This window comes from Prionailurus viverrinus, chromosome F1, assembly GCF_022837055.1.
Source record: "Prionailurus viverrinus isolate Anna chromosome F1, UM_Priviv_1.0, whole genome shotgun sequence".
NCBI classification, from domain to species: Eukaryota; Metazoa; Chordata; class Mammalia; order Carnivora; family Felidae; genus Prionailurus; species Prionailurus viverrinus.
Window position 1 is genome coordinate 65,300,449 of NC_062577.1, and position 18,149 is coordinate 65,318,597.

Sequence of the window (18,149 nt, forward strand, 5' to 3'; positions counted from 1 at the left end):
GGGGGCCGGACAGGGCGGCACAGTGGTTTATATGGGCTCTGGTGTCGGCCTGCCTGGGTTGAACTCCGCTCCCCAACTTGCTCACAGTGTAGCCTCAGGTAACGTACCTCAGTTTCCTCAGATGTAAAACAGTAACGAAGTAGACCGAACCCATGTGGTTGTTCTGGGCACCAGAACCGTAACTGTGAGCTGCTGTTCCTGTCATTAGGTAAGCTACTGAGCTAGGGCTCCTTGCCGTGGGGGCTCCTCTCTGGCCTCGGGGAGCCCAGGGACTGAAGGCCCTGCTGCTCTGTCATTTCCGTTCCCGTGTGCCAGTCCCTCTGAGCCCCCGAGGCTGGGCCCACCCCCGACCCCGTCGCCCCCACACACCCTGGGACCCATCTTCCCTGCTACACTGGAAATTGGGCTGAGGCAGAAATCTCCTCTCTTCCTTCCCAACAGTCCTGCCCCCTGCCCCGGCCCCCCACACTCTGCCACCCAGGCACACGTTTAGGCACCACCCCCCTCGGACCCTCAGCCAGCGCAGGACAGATGCACCGCTTGTTGTGCACCCCCGTACCGTGCGACATTCACAGGGTGACCTCTGGCTGAGAATATCGCCCACCCATCCCCACCCCGACCCTCCTCCACGCTCCCCTCTTCCTCTCCGGTACTCTCCTCTGACCACCTCTGCTCCCCTGCCCTCCCCTATCCACAGCCGCGTCAAGGGCTGTTCCAGCTCCGCTCTGGTCCTCACACGCGCTTGGTCTCCTCCAGCCTGGGAGCGCTCAGAACAAGGCTCAGGAGAGAATGAGAAGGGAACCCTGTGCACTTTGTGGTCTGCAAACCAATCAGATGTCAATTTATTCCTTTTCAAAAGTGGGGGTGGAAAGGGCATTCTTTCCTACAGACAAATACACCTAGATTTGCCAGCCATCTCCATCCCAACATCCTCGGATCAGGGAAGCCGACTTCCCCCCAACCTGTTGAGGTTCTTTTCTTTCCCTCTCCTCCTCACCACAGCCGTGACCCCACTCTCCTGCACAGCTGTCCTCTTCAGCTACCCACATCAGATGTTCAAACCCCCGTTCTCATACAGCAGAACCTGCCACTTGTATGTTACACATCCATTCAGATTCCATTTCCTCGGACTAGGTGCTGGGGAAGCATCTTTGAGCTGAGTGGAGACAGGGACTACGATCTCTGGACAGCACCGCCAAGGGCTCCGTCTCGGTAAAGAAAAGCATCGGCTGTGCTAACGGGATGAGAGGCAGGGAGGAGCCAGTGAGGCATGGCGGGGACAGGCGCGGGGGCGTGCAAGGGGGCACACATGGTGAGGGGAACGCTCTAGGCGTTCCAGAGTGCTCCGCTGCCTGCTGCACACGGTAAGTCGTAAGCACAAGGAAGGGGCCTGGCTGACCAGGACGAGGCTGGCTGGACTAGAAGGCCGTGACACAGAGAGGTCGGGGGAGCGCCGGGGAGCACAGGTGAGCCTTCTTACCGGGGGGCAGGGAGGCCGGTCTTACCTGCACTCGGGTTCGGATGACGTCCATGGGATTGGTCAGGACGGAAGCGGTGGCCGCGGCCAGGGGCCCCGAGACGGCTTGAAAGACAATGTGCGGGCACTCCTTAGGACAGAGGTACGAGATCTGCTCTGGAAGCGAGGGAGAGACAACGGGAGAGACGTGAGGCGCCGTCCCGTCTGCCCTCACACTGCTTCTGCTCATTGGCCCAACGCGGACGGACCCTCTCCATCATCAGCCACCTTAGATCCTGTCACTCCCATCCTCTTTTCTTTGCTTCCTTCTGAACCAAGAAAAAACGAGGACCCTCAGGCCCTTTCCGGAAGCCATGTTGGGTACATTACCCGCTGTGAACAGAGGATTCCTCTGGAGAAGGGGTTTCAGAACCTCTCTGCCTGCCAACTCCCCTCCTCTGATGAACAGAAATCCTTCCTGACGTAACAACCTTACGCGTGTGCTCTACTCCTCCCGACTCCCAGGCCAGGCAAGCACACGCCACGGGTTTTCTCACACGGGCACCCCATCGCTGGTAGGAAACATTAAAGCTGGTCTTGCCCACTGTCTCTAAGGAAGGGAGCAGGGTGACCGTGGTGGGTGAGGAGTCTTTTCACCGCGTCCCTGTCTTTCTTTTCGAATTTTGAGCCGTGAGAAGATTTTTTTAAATCGTAGTTCGTTAGCATTCGGTATCGTGTTAGTTTCAGATGTGCAGTACAGTGATCCGACACGTCTATACGGCACTCCGTGCTCTCACAGTAAGTGGACTCCTCATCCCCTTCACCTGTTTCCCCCGCCCACCTCCCCTCTGGTGGCCAGCAGTGTGTTCTCTGTAGTCAAGAGTCTGTTTTTTGGTTTGTCTCTTCTTTTCTTTGTGTGTCCTGTTTCTTAAATTCCACTTATGAGTGAGATCAGATGCTATTTGTCTTTCTGTGACTGACCTATTTCACTTAGCATAATACAGTCTAGATCCAACCATGTTGTTGCAAGTCGCAAGTTTTTTTTTTTATGGCTGAGTCACCTTCCACCGTATGTATACGCCCGTGTGAATGTTTTTAAAAATAAAAACAATCACAGCCTAAAGAGAAGGTCGTACCCTGCAGTGAGATGTTTTCTGCAGGCTCTATTAACAAAGAAGAACTCAGTTTCCAAAATGCTAATGAAGACAAGGGCATAGTGCCCAGATTCGCCCCCTCCCAGCATCACTGGGAAGCTGACTGCAGTTGAATTTTTTGCTTTAGCCTCCCTAGAAGCGAGAATCAGGAGTTCACTCATTGGTTCGACCAGAGTTGACTCAGTGACTGCCGTGCACCGGCCACCCTGGCTCTTGAGGATGGAATGGTGAATAAAAGAGTCTCAAATCCCTGCCCTTAGGAAATGGGAACACAGGCAATACATAAATAAAAGGCAAAATCGATAGCTATATCAGAAGGTGATGTGTGCTACCTAGAGATAAAAATGAAGCAGGGAAGGGAGACAGGGAATGCCAGGTGTTGGGAGTGAAGGGGTTGCCTTTTAAACAAGGTGGTCATGGAAGCTCTCTCCCAGGAGGTGAAGTCTGAGCAAAGGCCTGAGGAAGAGTGCACGGATCTGTGGAAAGAACTTTCCAAGCAGAGGCAACATCCAATGCAAAGGATAGGGGCAGCAAGGCCCGTATGAATGAGCGAGGGAAAGAACACTGCGCAAGGCCTGAGAGGTAAGTCATTAGGGCCTTGAAGCCACTGTGAGGCTCTGGCTTTCATTCTGAGGGAGGCTGGGTGTAGCGTGGGTCATCTCGAAGACTCCCTCTCCGTCCGCTCTCTACAGTCCAGTTCCCACAGTACCTTCGAGAGTTTTTCCCTCATGCCCCTAGTTTTCGTAATCTGTGGCCACCTAAATAAAGATGAGGGGCAGTGGGAGGGTGGGGGCTGGCACTGAGCATCTCTTGACGCATCGGCCTGGCGGGACTCCTGAAGCCACAACCCCCGGCCCCCTCCCTCCCCAGGGTCACACGACCCGAGACAGAGCGGCCTGCCGGCACCTCCTCAGCCGTGTCCCGGCTCTCCTGAGAAGGTGGCATCTGGACGGCCACTGCCAGCCTCCGTGGGCCTGTCGGCACTGGCCCCCAGGTCTGCCGGCCACAGCAGGATTCGGATTCCAATTGTAATCACACACACGTGCCCTTTCCCTGTGACTTAGGGACAGGATGAAAAACCAAAGCCAGGCAGTGGGGGAGAAAGCCCCATGTTTTTGCTCTGTTATTCACTCAGCAAGTGCTTACTGGGCACCTGTTATCTGCAAAGCAGAAGATAAACCCAGGCTGACTTGGGTTAAGTCCCTCCTGGCTAAATGTCCGTGGACAGTAATATAAACGCATATTTATTTAATGCTACTGGATGCCACGCACTGTGGTGAGCACAGGACATACAACAGGGGAATGAACGGTGTCTTCATGGGACTCACAGCCTAATTGAGGAGCTGTGAGTGAGGGATAAAGTGATCGCAAAGGGTGACAAGTGCTGTGAAGGAAACAAGCTGAAAAGAACAGAAAGAGCCCTCTTTCCAACTGGGTGAAGAAGTCTGTGCAAAGGTGGCAATGTCAGCCGAGGCCTGAAGCACAAGAAGGGCAGGGGGTGGGGCGTTTCCAGGCTGAAAGAACATCATCTGCAAAAGCGCAGAGGTGAGGACAGAGCGTGGTGTATTTCAGGAACCGAGAGAAAGACAGGACGGAGCAGAGTGAGGCAAGAGAGGCCGGCAGTGAGGCCGGCCCAGCAGACGGGCCAGATCGCGTGGACTTGCACGGACCAGGAGCACGTTCGGTTTCATTCTAAGGGCCCAGAAGGCAGCATGGGTAGATTTTAAGCGAAAGGGAACGACAAGAACCAATCTCCTCATTCAACAAATACTTACTAAGCACACGTGTCACAGAGCCTGGCACATAGTGCATATTCATAGATGGTAGTTTCCTCCCACTTCCAAGAAACTTCCCAATTTTATCTCAATAAAACTAGGAAGAAATGCATTTTAAAAAAAAGGAGGCTTGGGGCACTTGAGCGGCTCCATCAATTAAGTGTTTGACTCTTGGCTCGGGTCATGATCTCATGGTTTGTGAGATCGAGCCCTGTGTCGGGCTCTGTGCTAACAAGTGCAGAGCCTGCTTGGGATTCTCTCTCTTCCCCTCACTCTCTCTCTACTCCTCTCCTGCTAGCTCATGCGCTCTCTCATGTGCACTCTCTCTCTCTCTTAAATAAACTTAAAAAAAAAAAAGGAACCTTTCCACATAGTCAAAAAAATAATAACATCAGGCAAGCAATACAGGTGCCCCCCAAAAGATTCAAGCACTGCCCCAGGGGCTGTAAGGAGGGAAAGATCACCTGTTGAAGGTTAAGGGCTACGTAGGGAGATGTGACAGGGGCAGCAAGGAGCACTTCAGGGAAGTCATGATTTCAGCAGGGTAAGTGGGCCTGGAGGGCACCCAGGCAGAGGGGTGAGAAGAACAAAGCAGGGGTGAGGGAGACGGTGCACAGTGGAGGCAGTGTGGGTTATCTGGCTGCAGCAGACTGCACGTGGGGAGGCTTCGCTGTGAAGGGAGGCTGAAGAGACAGGGTTGTACTCAGTGAGCAGTGGAGCCCCAGAGCATCACAACCAGGGATTAAATCGTGAATGTCAGGAGCATGTGATAGGTGGGAAGGGAGAGCAGCTAGAGGGCTGGTGCAGCACCCAGCAGAGTGAAAACTGAGGCACGGTTTCCAGGAAAGGCAGGAGGAATGGAGAGAGAGTAGGAAAGGCATTCTGGGGTCACCAGGACGAGACGTGGGGACAAGGAAGAGGGGATGGCAAGCACAGTCCCTAGGGCTTTGGTCTCAGTACTGTGGAGAATGATGAGGCCACTAAGGGAAGGAAGAGGGTCAGAAGGGAAAGCCAGCTTGGGATGAAAAACAGTTAACTATGTAACATTTCAGACGGAAATGCACGCATCCAAGTCAAGAGGGTCCGACAGTCAGAGTGTCTGTCCAGAACTCTGAAAGTTAGTCTGGGGACAGAAAGAGATTTTCTGACATGTTAGAAAAGTACAACTCAATTATAAATAAAATCAAGTGAGAAGAGAAGGGTGAAGACAGATGCTAGAGAAAATGCTCACGTTTCCTAGAGGTCTGTGGGGGTTTTTTGTTGTTGTTTTTAAGTATTGATTTATTTTGCGAGAGAGAGAGAGAGAGAGAGAGAGAGGGAGAGAGAAAGAGAGACAGACAATCCCAGGCAGGCTCCATGTTCAGCACAGAGGCCAATGCGAGGCTCAATCTCACAACCACGAGATCATGACCTGAGCCAAAATCAAGAGTCAGACGCTTAACTGACTGAGCCACCTAGGTACCCAGAGTTGTTGTTTTTTCTTTTTTTTTTTTTTTAACATTAAGATGACCAGGATCCAGTCCCAAAGAATCTGATGCAGACTCAGGGGTGAAATCCAGGTATGTGAACTTTACCAAATACTCTAGAAAGACTGTGTTAAACAGAAGAGAGAAACAGAACTAGCAATAAAGAAGAAGGTGCAATCAGGAAAGTAGTGGCATAGGGACAGAATGATTTTTTTTAATGTTTTTTTAAAAATTTTTTAATACTTATTTTATTTTATTTTTTTAATTTTTTTTAACGTTTATTTATTTTTGAGACAGAGAGAGACAGAGCATGAACAGGGGAGGGGCAGAGAGAGAGAGGGAGACACAGAATCTGAAACAGGCTCCAGGCTCTGAGCCATCAGCCCAGAGCCCGACGCGGGGCTCAAACTCACGGACTGTGAGATCATGACCTGAGCTGAAGTCGGACGCTTAACCGACCAAGCCACCCGGGCGCCCCAATGCTTATTTATTTTTGAGAGAGGTAGGGAGAGACAGAACGTGAGCAGGGGAAGGGCAGACACAGAATCCGAAGCATGCTCCAGGCTCTGAGCTGTTGGTACAGAGCCTGACATAGGGCTCGAAGCCACGAACCGTGACATCATGACCTGAGCCGAAGTCGGACACCCAACCGACTGAGCCACCCAGGCGCCCCAGGACAGAATGATTATAGGTGAGGAAGTCATTACGAAATCTGGTTAGAAAGGTCCCAAATGGGTTGGATAGAATGTCCATTGCCAGCAGCAGGGATCAGGGAGGTTACAAGCACAGACTGTCCTCAGGGGAGTTTGGTGGCCCCCTAAAGCTGTGGATGTCGAAGGTGGCAGGCACACGCAGGTCCTGCTCTGGGCAGTGTGGTCTGACCTTTCAGAAGGAAATCTGGTATTATGTTTATTGAGGGCCTCAAAAATGTCACCTTTGGGCCCAGTAATCCGTTCGGGGAAATACTCAAAAAGAAGTAAAATGTCTTATGAACAAAACTACATCACAGGAGTGGAAAGGTTCAAGGTCCTACACCATCTTGAACTTAACAATGCTGAGGAAAGGCATGCAAGTCAAATGCTCATCTGAAACCTGAAATTTCACGTTCAGATCCCAAGTATCCCACGAGTTTTGTGCTTCCTCGTCTTCCACTTCTCTGCCAATATTCCACTAACCCTTGTTGACTCTGATGCGCCCAGAACGTACTTTATGTCCTACAGTCATCGACTTTACTTGTGTGATTCTCCCCCACGATGATGTAAGCTCCCGGAAGGACGAACCAGGTATTATGATCCGTGAACCCTCTTGGAGTCAAATGTTTGCTGGATGAACAGCCCACTCTCCCATTAAATCCTCCACCGCAGCAAGCGCAAAACCACAGCAGCTCAGCCCCGTCAGCAGGCCCACCCTCTGCGCCGACTCTCCTGGGCCCCACTTACCTGCATAGAAGTGATAGAAGGGCCACCAGACGGCGCTATTTGGGATGTAGGTAAGCAGTGAAGCCACGTAGCCTCGGTAGAAGCCTCGAAGCCCATCAGCCCGCAAGATCTGTCTGATGATGTCCTTGGTCTGGCCGAAGGCAACCACCCCTCGTCCCTCCGGGCTCCCTCGCACTTGGAAGCGGCCCATTCTCTCGCCCTTGCGCTGCATCATCAGGTGCTGGGACACCACATCGATGGGCACCGTGATGCTCTGGGCCACCAGGGAGGCCGAGCCACCGGCCACCAGCGATTTGACCGTGTTGCTCTGGCTGTAGTCGGCGACAAACTTCCGGGTGAGCTCATACGTGGTGACATAGCACTGGCCAGAGATGAGGGTGAACGTGTTGACCAGGAACCCCCGGTAGAGGCCAGTCACGCCATCTGCTCGCAGGATCTTGATGAAGGCGTCAAAAGTCCCGTGGTAGAGGCTCTTGCCTTTCTGAACCTGCAGCCGGGTGCGGATGAGGGTAAAGGGGTAGACGCTGACACGGATCATCATCGTCATTGCCACACCAAACACGTAGAACTTCTTCTTGTCCAGGTGTTCCCACTCGATGATCTGGATGTTGCGTTTGTCCTCCATGGTGCCCGAAGACCTGGAGATGTGAGCGGGTGGGTGGATGTGGGAAAGGAGGCAGGAACCTCGCACTCGGCCCTCCTGGCCGGGCTCTGACCACCCTCCCCCCCAGTTTCATCTCCTGGGGTACTCACGTCCCCAAAGCTTAGATTCCACCCAGTCTAGTTTGGCCAACTCTCGCCTGAGTCTTCCTTCACGGATCAGGGTGCTGCCCCTTCTCTCTCCTTTATCAGCCCTGTCCTCACGTCAGTGACTCCCTAGGCTCCGTGCCCACCGAGGCTCCCTGCCCTGGGCTCATCAAACGGCCCATTCCGGTCTCTGCCTCTGCCTGGGCCCGGTGTCATGGTCCGTTCTCCTCCTTCTCTGCGCACCCAGGCAGAGCTCAGGATGCTGAGGACAAACCACCTGGCCAGATGCAAGGCCTTCAAGTGGGCTAAGGGGACGTCACTAAGTCACACAGCAGGTTCCCAGTGATGAAGGGAAGTGCTCCATTTCAGATGAGGAGGCAAGGCCTTGACCCTTCACCCTCAGCAGGGTGCCTCTTTTGTCACCATTACTAGCTGCCTCGCCTTAATCTCTGGTCCCCAACACCCCCCCCCCATCCTGACCCCACACGCACTACCCTTACATGGCTTCCAGTCCACATTAGAAGAAAGTGTGGCACCCCCCCACCTCTCCCCTCCCTCCGATGAAAGGAGTTAGAAAGTTAGGAACAAGCCAAAGGTCGGAGTCCTCTTTGGTTATTAGATAACTCACTCTAGAGAAAGAAAAAAACCAGCAGAGAGCTAAGTAGTTTCCGTGAAGAGCCTTGAGAACGACACAGTAGAGAACGTGTCTGCCCCTTTCACCCCCAAGCATATAAATAAAACCTCCGTCCTGTATAATCAGGGGACATTTCAAAGTGACACGGAAGATACAGATTCTGCCTTCGAGAAACTCACAGTCTATTCGAGATGACACGGTATCCCTCCGGGAATGAATGTAAGATACAGAAAGAAACCAGGGCAAATCACTGCACACGTGGCTCTCATGTCAAGTGTATCCTTCGCCTGAGTTTCCAAATAAAATAATACTAATAATTGTATAAAATTAGGAGCCTCCAACTCAAGAACTGTCAAATAAGAGGTCACGATATATTGGACATATTCTTCGTGTCAACGCGATGTGTTCCTGCGTAAGAAACCGGACGTTTTCAGCCAGAGGGGAAACTGGGAAGTGAAACTGGCAGTGAACTGTCAGGCTGCCCAGGCTTTGAGAGAAATCCCTACAGGCTGGGAACGGAGGTGGCCACCTCAAAGGGACAAGTCTAGAAGCTGAAGTGCTCCCGCGGCCAGTGCCTTGGCAAACCTCATGTCAAGTGTCTAAACCAATCCTAAACCACCTTCTGCAACCCAAGGTCCCAGCCTAAGGAGCCTCCCGCCTTCCCACGGAAGTCAGCGGAGAAGCAGGGTTGGCTCTCTGGAAGGCACCGAGCTGGACGGTGTGAATGGTGTCACCTTCGCTATGTGCAGGCTACCTGCGGAGCAAGCTGGCCACGCATGGGCTGCTGGACAAGTGAGAAGATCCCCTGGAGGACAGAGGTATTTGAATGGAGGCCGAGCAGGTAGACAATGAAACGAGAGGACGATGGCTTAGGACAATGAGGCTGCCAGAATGGAGAGTCTCGGCTGGGGGAAATGGGTGAAAGGAACACCACTGTGTCACCTGCTGGGGACAAAAGTGGCCCTTCCTCCCCAGCCTCAGACTGGGACACCCACCAAATCCAGCAGGGCAGTCTTCTCCTTTGAGGCCTTCAGGAGAAGGTGGTCACCGTCTGCCCTGCCCAGAGTGTGATCCAGGGTCCCGTGGTCATGTTTCCCAAATCACTGAGCAATGAGGAGAGAGAGAGAGAGAGAGAGACTCTAGGATTTACCGAGTACCTATCACCTCATATAATCCGTACAACCTAGCCTGTGCGCAGTTAGACACTCCGGCTAAATGAGAAGACAGAGCATCAGATAAGTTAAAAGGAACAGGTCCAAGGTCACCCAGCTGGTCAGCAGTGAGGGCAGTGATGAGCCAAGATCTTCTACCTACACTACCACGCCTTCTACCCCACGGGAACTGAGGCTCCAGCACAAATCACACTGCTCAGTCTAAAGCCAAGTCACCCCTACCTGTGGGAGGCAGGATTAATGCCCTCATGACTACCAGTCACCCAAGGGTTCAGCATCAGCTCCTGGCCCCGCAGATGACCAGGGCTTTCTCTCAGCTTTGCTCCGGAGAAACCAAGATCTGCCCATGCTTTCCCAGTGTGCCGGTGGAGAGAGCTGAGTGGCCGGTGGGCACATGGTTGTCACAGGACAGACACGGCTGGGCTCAAGCAGGAGGGCCTCCTGCCGGGCTTGTGCAAGCCGTGTGCTAAGCCGGGCAGGAAGGAGGAGCAGCAAAGGATTCTGTTCCAGGACCTGGTTTTGTGAGCACCTTCTCAACTCGTCAGGCTGAACCACAAAGTACCAGTATCCCCCGCGGAGAAACCCGAAGGCAGGACCCGTGCCCCTTTTCTGCTTTCCTCCGTCTCTTACACGAGCCAGTTGATTTTAAGTTCCCAAAAGGAAGGCGGACTCTCCCCTCCGAGGCCAAAGCAGATAACTCCTACCATCGCCGTGGTGACAGGAGGAGCCACTAAGGGTCATGCCTCAGAGGAATAAGCCTCCAAGTTGAAGGGGAGGGGGCACTGCACCCCCTCCCTCTACCCCTTCCAAAGGTGGGGCTGTTCCGCAAAGGTGGGATCTCAACCTGCTCTTTGTTACATAACTTCCAAACCTCCCGCTGAAATATCAAAACCAGTTCTTCTTGTTCTACCCCCTGGAAAATCCTCTTTACGGACTCCTGTACGCCTTCCAGCCTTCCCCTCTCCCGACTCAATCAGCCCCGGTTCTCTATGGCCCTTTCCTAGGCTATTTGTGCACACAGCTCCAATTCTGAATTTCCTCCCACCTTTCCACCCTGCTCAGATGACCCAGAGCATCCTGAAATCATCACATGAGATGTCAGAGGCAGAGCCACCAGCGCAAAGGGACAAACTGGTGGTCTCGGTACACCTCCCTTCCTTCCACTTCCGCTCTTCCTGAACCAGAAACATCACGCCGGACTATTCACTAGGCTCCGACAGAAGATTCTGGTTAGAGACAAGGCAGTGTCACGGAAGGCCAGGTCACGAGGTGGAAAGGACACTAGTACTCAGGAGATCCAGGTCTGAGTTCTACTTCCGTTACTTACTGGTAGGGTTGGAACCAAGTCGCTTCATTGAAACTCGGTTTCCTCATCGGCGAGAGGGGGCTAGTGAAGCCTGCCACGGCTATATAAAAGTGTGGTGCAACTCATGTGAGGTAATAAGTGTGAAAGCATTTTGTAACAGCAAAGTGTTTCTATCATTGCAGAAAGCCCAGTTAGACAATGCTGCACAGACCACAGCATGGACATTACCTGGGAGCTTGTTAGAAATACAGAGTATCAGGATGCATGCTTAGACCTTTTGAGTAAGAGCCAACGTTTTAACAAGTTCTCTGGGTGACCAGTGTGTGTCAGCGTTTGGACAACAGTGCTTTACATATAAAGGGCCGTCAGTATTACAACAACGATAAAAACGACTCTACGGGTCCAGGACCATGATGGCTCCATCCTGACTCGTCACCAGAACTGGGCCCAATGACGACTAGCAGACGCATTCAGATCTTTTCCGCCAACCACCCCACCCAAGCAAAAATCCCGGACAACACACCCGTGCGGTTGGGTCTCGGATTCTCAGCTGGAAACAGGATCTTTGCTCCCCCCTTCTGTTCGTCTGCTCTCCCTCTGCATGCGCATCGGATTCTGCTTCCCGGGAGCGACCCGCGACGTGAACGCGAATATATATACATGCTGGCCCACGTGTCGTAATGAATATGCCAGTCCCTAGGGGAGGTCCCTGGCGTTGCCTCCGACCCCTCCTTTGAGGGAATCTCCTCCCTCGATCGCCGTGAGTTCCCACCCAGCCCTCCTTTGGTCTTCCACCCACGTGACCGCTCATCCTAGACACCACATGACATCCCTTTATGCAGCCTCTGTCCTGCTCCCCGCACAGCCACCCTCGGCTGGGTCTTCAGACGTGGCCCCCGCCACGCCTCTCGCCCCGCTTCTGTCGCTGGCGGCGAGCCTCACGCCCCTCCGACTGGAAGAGAGGCTTCGCTGGAGTCGCCCTGCACCTCCAGAGCTGCGTGGCGGGCTCCCGTGGACCTGCAGGCAGCCTTGCCTCCCTGACAGGTCCAGGTCCTCGGAGACCTTAGTCGCCAGGCACCCCACGCCGGTGCTTTCTTACCTTCTCCGATCACGGCGGTTCCGCCGCGTCCGAGGCGAACTCCAAGCCCGGACCTCTAGGCCACAGCTCCCACTCTAGCCTCCATGCCCGGCGACCGCCGGCCTCCGCTCGCATCTTCCCCCATCTCGACCCGGCTCCTGGTACTGCCGGAACCGGAAATTGGGACACTGTCATTCCCGCCCCCTGGCGGGGATGCCCTGTGAGGCAACTCCACCAATGGAGTACTGAGCCTTGAGCCTCTGCCCCCGCCCCCGAAGAGTGGATGGGCGGGTCCTGTGGCCATATTGATTTCGGGCAGAAGCCACGCCTCCGCTGGCTTCGTTCTGCCCTCAGCTCTACGGCGCGTGCGTGTCCTTTCTCCTTCGCCGAAACCGAGTCGCCGGGCGCTTCTGGGAGATACTGATGAAAGTGGGTCACCTTGTGTTTTGGGTCTGTTGGATATCTTAAATTCAATGTAATCTGTAATTTTTGCGTAACTTTTTCATCTGTAAACCCAAAATAGTAGAGGCCAGTGTGCAGGAGGAAGGACTCAAATGGGTTAGAATAACCCGTTTTTTTTTTTTTAATTGTTTTTTTTAACGTTTATTTATTTTTGAGACAGAGAGAGACAGAGCATGAACGGGGGAGGGCCAGAGAGAGGGAGACACAGAATCTGAAACAGGCTCCAGGCTCTGAGCTGTCAGCACAGAGCCCGACGCGGGGCTCGAACTCACGGACCGCGAGATCATGACCTGAGCCGAAGTCGGCCGCTTAACCGACTGAGCCACCCAGGCGCCCCTAGAATAACCCGTTTTGAGGTTTGAGGACTCAAAACATTGCAGGGATGGGGGACATCCTGGAGGTGCAGTAAATGACATTAGGGTCTCTTCTGGCTCTGACATTATTTGCCCATACTTGGATTTAAAAGGAGAAGAGGGCACCTGGTTGGCTTAGTGTTGAATGTCTGGCTGTGGCTCAGGTCATGGTCTTGGGGTTCCTGAGGTCCAGCCCCGCATAGGGCACTTAGCGGTCAGCGCAGAGCCTGCCTTGGATCCTCTTTCTCTGCACCTCCCCGGATCGTGCTCTCTCTCCCTCTCTCCAGGAAAAAAAAAAAAAAAAAAAATTTGTTTTTAAATAAAAGGAGGAGATGAGGGACTGGGGGGCCAGAGTGGAGAATCAGTTCACTTCAAGAGATATTTCTACAAGTCAGCAACAAAGACCAACAACCCAATTTAAAAATGAATAGAAGGCAGGCCGCCTGGGTGGCTCAGTCGGTTAAGTGACTGACTTCGGCTCAGGTTATGATCTCACAGTTTTTGAGTTCCAGCCCGCGTTGGCCTCTGTGCTGACAGCTTGGAGCCTGCTTCAGATTCTGTCTCTCTGTCTCTGCTCCTCCCCAACTCGCTTGCTCTCTGTCTCTCTCTCAAAAGTAAATATTAAAAATATTTTTAAAAAAATAGACAAAGGGCTCGAATAGACATTCTTTTCCTTACCTCGGTTCATTAATAAGTATATTCTTCCGTTTGCCCAGGCCAAAAATCTGGGGGCCATCGCTGAATTTTCTCTTTTTCTCACTCATCACATGCAATCTATCATCAGACACCATTGGTTTTATCTTAAAAATATACCCGGGGGACCTGGATGACTCAGTCCCTTAAGCGACTGACTCTTGGTTTTCGCTCAGGTCATGATCTCACATTTGTGAGATGGAACCCCACATCGGACTCTGTGCTGACAGCACGGAGCCTGCTTGGGATCTTCTCTCTCTCTCTTTATCTCTCTCTCAAAATAAACTTAAAAAAATGATCATTTCCCCTCCCCTTTTCGAAACACTCCGGTGGTTCCCCATTTATTCAGAATAAAAACCAACATCTACATGGCAATGGCCTACAGGGTCCTACAGTCTCTCTCATACCCACCCCCAGTATCTTTCTCCTTTCATCTACCTCTATCACTCCTGCCTCAGGACCTTCGCATGGGCTTCTGCTTAAGTCTGGAGGCATTTCCTCTGCCATCCACATAGCCCATGCTTTCATTTACTTCATGTTCCATTGTTCAAACTCTGCCCTATCAGTGAGACCTACTCTGAATCTCCTATTTAAAATTGTACAGGGACGCCTGGGTGGCGTAGTCAGTTAAGCATCCAACTTGGCTCAGGTCATGTTATGGTTTGCGGGTTTGAGCTTGAGAGGCCTGAGAAAATTGAAACTTAAAAGCTTAAGTTATGGGAAACTGAAACCTAACCAAGCTTAACCAGCTTGTTCCGCTTCTGTACAATTGCTCGGCATGCCCATGTATTCCTGATCAATCATTATTGCCTGGCACATCCGTATATTCTTGATCAACCATTGTTACTTGGCACATCCGTGTACTCCTGATCAATCATTGTGATACCCGTACCCCTGGTTGTGGTCTGACCTAAAGGCAGGAACCAATCGAATACTGTTAAGTGTCCAACTTTAAACACCAACCAATCGCAGCTCTGTAACTGTGGAAAATTCCTGATTTCCCCATGACTTGTTTGTACCTGTCTATAAAAGGGGTGTAAAAACCTCTCTCAGGGCCTCTTGGCGTCACCGGCAACGGGGGCGCAGAGGTCCAGGTTCGAACCTGCAATAAATGACCCTTGCTGCTTAGCTTTGACTCTGGACTCTGGTGGTTCATTTTGGGGGTCTCTTAGACTCTGGGCGTTTCAAGCTCCGCATTGGGGTCTGTGCTGACAGCTCAGAGTCTGGAGCCTGCTTCAGACTCTGTGTCTCCCTCTTTCTCTGCCCCTCCCCCGCTAGCGCTCTGTCTCTTAAAATAATAAAAATAAACATTAAAAATTTTTAAATTGTACACACTGCTTCCACTCAAGCTTCTTTCTGCCACTCGATTCTTTCCTTCACAGCACATCCCCATCTAATGTCGGTACGTGTTTGACTTATTTATCTATTATTATCTGTCTCCCACACTAGAATGTATGTATGCTCTATGATCACAAGACTTGTGTGTTCTGTTCAGTAGTGTGCCCTCGGCACCTGACAGCGCCTGTCACATAAAAAGTGCTCAGTAAATATTTGAGTGAATGAATGAATGGATTTCAGCACTGAGAGTGCTTACCATATGCCAGGCACACAGACACCCGGGGAAGCAGCAAGCTGTACAAGAAGGGATTGCAGTGAAGGGGGGGGGGGGGCACTAATTCTGCATGGTAGGTTAGAGAAGAATCTGGAGGGGATGATGTTCTAGGTGGGAGAAGAACCTCACTGTTCGTTCCTTGAGGCAGGATGTCTGTTCATCTCTGTGTTACCAAGACGTGGAATAACGCCGGGCACTCGGGAAAGGTTTCCACAAAACTGCACAGAGGTGCTCAGAAGCTGTAAATAGCACCAAGGCGTGTTTGGAGGCGCTGGAGGGAAGGCACGCTGTTCCGAGGTTTTCGTTTCTTTATTCTGGATCTAACGAAAAGCCATCTCAAGTGTTAGGAAGAATTTTTTTTTTTTAAGTAAGCTTCTCTTGACCCTGACCAGAGAGTGGAGACTGGAGGAGAGTGGCAGAAAGGTGGAAGAGACTGGTGCGGGGTCGGCTCTGGTTGTCTCGGTGAAGTGGCCGGGACCCGGTGGGACTGCAGAGGTGCCGAGGAGTTCGAGGGTGAGCGAGGAGGCGGGGGGTGGGCTGGGGACCCACCCAGTGGTGTGGAGGGGTGGCAGAGAGGAAGCGTAGGGTGAGTTCCAAGCCTCCCCTCGTAGGGGAACATTGGAGGGGAGCAGGTCTGGAGGGGATGACAAACTGAACCTGGGAGATGGTGCGTTAGAGACGCCTGGGGTGTGTCTAGTTACAGGTAAGCAGTAGCTAGAGGGGCGGGCCATGCCCTGTCCCCCACGATACCTCTTCCCAGTGGCCGGCCCTGTTGCTGCGTAGTGAGCCCTGTGAGGACAGGAAGCAGACCTGACTCCTGTGTCTCCCGCCGTCTAGGCCAAGTTCTGAGCCATAGCAGGTGCCGAGTGCATGTTCGCCAGATGGATGGGCGGATGCGCGTCCTTGGTTAAGAGGCGGGAGTGGAAGCAGCAGGCCTGGAGATCTCAGAGGGAGGGAACCCCTGTCCGAGGGAACCCCTCGGAGAACCCCTGTCCCTGTCCGAGGGAACCCTCAGAGGGAGAGAACAGAGCTCGCGGGAACGAGATGCAGAGGCAGACGGGGAGGCAGGTGAGCACGAGGGCACCGCAGCCGGAGACCAAAGGACAGGTGTTGCAGGAAGGAATTGTCGCCGAAGTCTGCAGAGAGGTCACATCGGGTGAGACTGACCAAGGCTGTGCTCTCACAAACGGTAAGCACCCCCGAGGCCTTGGTCGCCCGAGCGTAGCGCCCCACGCTGCAGGCTGTGGACCTTCTTTCTGACAGGTGAGGAGCTGGGGGGGCGGGGGGGGGGCAGACAGGGGAGGCTTCTGCGCTCACAGCAGGTGCCGCCCTGGAGGCGTGTCCTGCCCGAGGCCCCACAGCCCTGGGTCTCCAGGCCAGCAGGGGAGCCGCGGGAGAAGGCTAGCGGGTCCTTGGAAGAGTGGAAGCCAGGCCCGGGGTAAGAGTGCACTGGGGGGCGGAGGAAGAGGAGTCAGCAGGGGAGAGAGAAACCCCTAGAGAAGCCACGTAAGGCCAGCAACGAAGACACGGCAGGCGGGATCTGGAGGGGACCCTTGTGCATCGAGTTCACAACAGCCAAGAGGTGCAGCCAACCGGGCGTCCGCCCACAGATGAGCAGGTGAGGACACCGAGGCCAGCGCCCCGGGCGGAGCACGCGTCAGCCCCCAGAGAGGAGGGAACGCATCCTGGGCCCGGGCTACGCCACGGTGACCTTGGAGGATACTATGGTGAGTGGAAAAAGCCAGTCGCGGAAGGCCAGACGCTGTACAATTCCCCCTGAAGCCCCTGAAGTGGTCAGACTCGTAGCGAGTGGAACGGTGGCTGCCAGGGCTGCAGGGAAGGGAGCTGCAAGACGAAAACGCCCTAGAGATGTTGTTACACAGCAACATGAATATCGTTGACGCTACTGAGCTTTAAAGTGGTTAAGAGGGTAAATGTTACAGTATTTGCTTTGTACCACGATTAAAAATAAATACGTGAATAAAAACGGTAAACCATAAGGGAAGAGAGTTATGGGAAAAGGGTGGCCAGGTGTGAAGGTGACACAGAGGTAGTCTCAGAGAGTCATTTGTGCGGAGGGAGCCAGACCACAGGGCATCGGAGAGGGCGAGGGCCTCCCTGGGGCGGGGGGGGGGCGCGGGGGGCAGCCAGAAAGGCCTCTCTCTGGCGTTTGGTGGGGAGGGTGGGGGGGGAGCAGCGTTCTCATGTGTTTGGTTCCCGCAGAGAACACCTAGCACACCTGGGTGGGGAGGGGGGGAGACGGAAGGCAGGGGTCGGGGAGTGAGAGGGCAATGCCGGGGGTCTTGGCAGACAGAGGGAAGGGGCTTGGTTAGCCCGAGGGAGGTGGCACGGGGGTGTGGACAGAGCGCCGCGTGTCAGATTTGGGAGGGGATGGGGTGGCTGTACAGTCTCTCCATAAATCCAGTCCACGAGAGTTGACACCAACTGGGGCCGTGGGGAAGGGGTGCCGAATCGGCGTCACGGGAAGCTGGGACAGCAGGGAACAGTAGCTGCGGGGATCAGGAGCGGCGGGGGTCAGCGACAGGTGAGGCGCGGCCCGGTGGGTCCCGGCTGAGGCTGCCGCCCCCCAGCTGCGCTGGCCTGACAGCGGGGTTTGAGCCACTCTCCTGCAGCGCCTGAGCAGAGGAGAGGGCTGGGGGGCAGGTCCCGGGTGGGGAGCCGGCAGCGCGGAAGAGACCAGTCACCCCACAAACCCTCCCTGCTGACGTCGTGGGACTGCCTGCTCGCCCCACCCCCAGGGTCCTCGGCTACGGCATGCCGCTCGGACAAAAGCACCACTCA

At 53.7% G+C, this 18,149-nt stretch overlaps 1 protein-coding gene and 1 long non-coding RNA gene across 6 annotated transcripts in view; one reads left to right on the forward strand and one right to left on the reverse strand.

Annotated features, from left to right (window-relative positions):
* Nucleotides 1–12,385, reverse strand: part of LOC125155736 (solute carrier family 25 member 44) — a 31,974-nt gene extending 19,589 nt beyond the window's left edge. For 3 of the 5 annotated variants that reach the window (XM_047841295.1, XM_047841298.1, XM_047841297.1), the window contains exons 1-3: nt 12,249–12,385; nt 7,291–7,928; nt 1,506–1,633 (exon numbers count right to left, since the gene is read on the reverse strand). In XM_047841295.1, the coding sequence (XP_047697251.1) occupies nt 1,506–1,633; nt 7,291–7,915 (753 nt within the window). In that variant the 5' untranslated portion in view covers nt 7,916–7,928; nt 12,249–12,385. Of the gene's footprint in view, nt 1–725; nt 1,235–1,505; nt 1,634–7,290; nt 7,929–11,672; nt 11,771–12,248 lie in introns of those variants that run through there. The other 2 variants (XM_047841299.1, XM_047841296.1) reach the window with 2 other exon arrangements.
* On the forward strand, nt 2,393–11,746 carry LOC125155741 (uncharacterized). Its single transcript, XR_007148333.1, has 3 exons — nt 2,393–2,837; nt 3,045–3,192; nt 10,906–11,746. It is a non-coding gene; the product is annotated as an uncharacterized LOC125155741 (long non-coding RNA).
* Nucleotides 12,386–18,149: the final 5,764 nt, after the last annotated feature.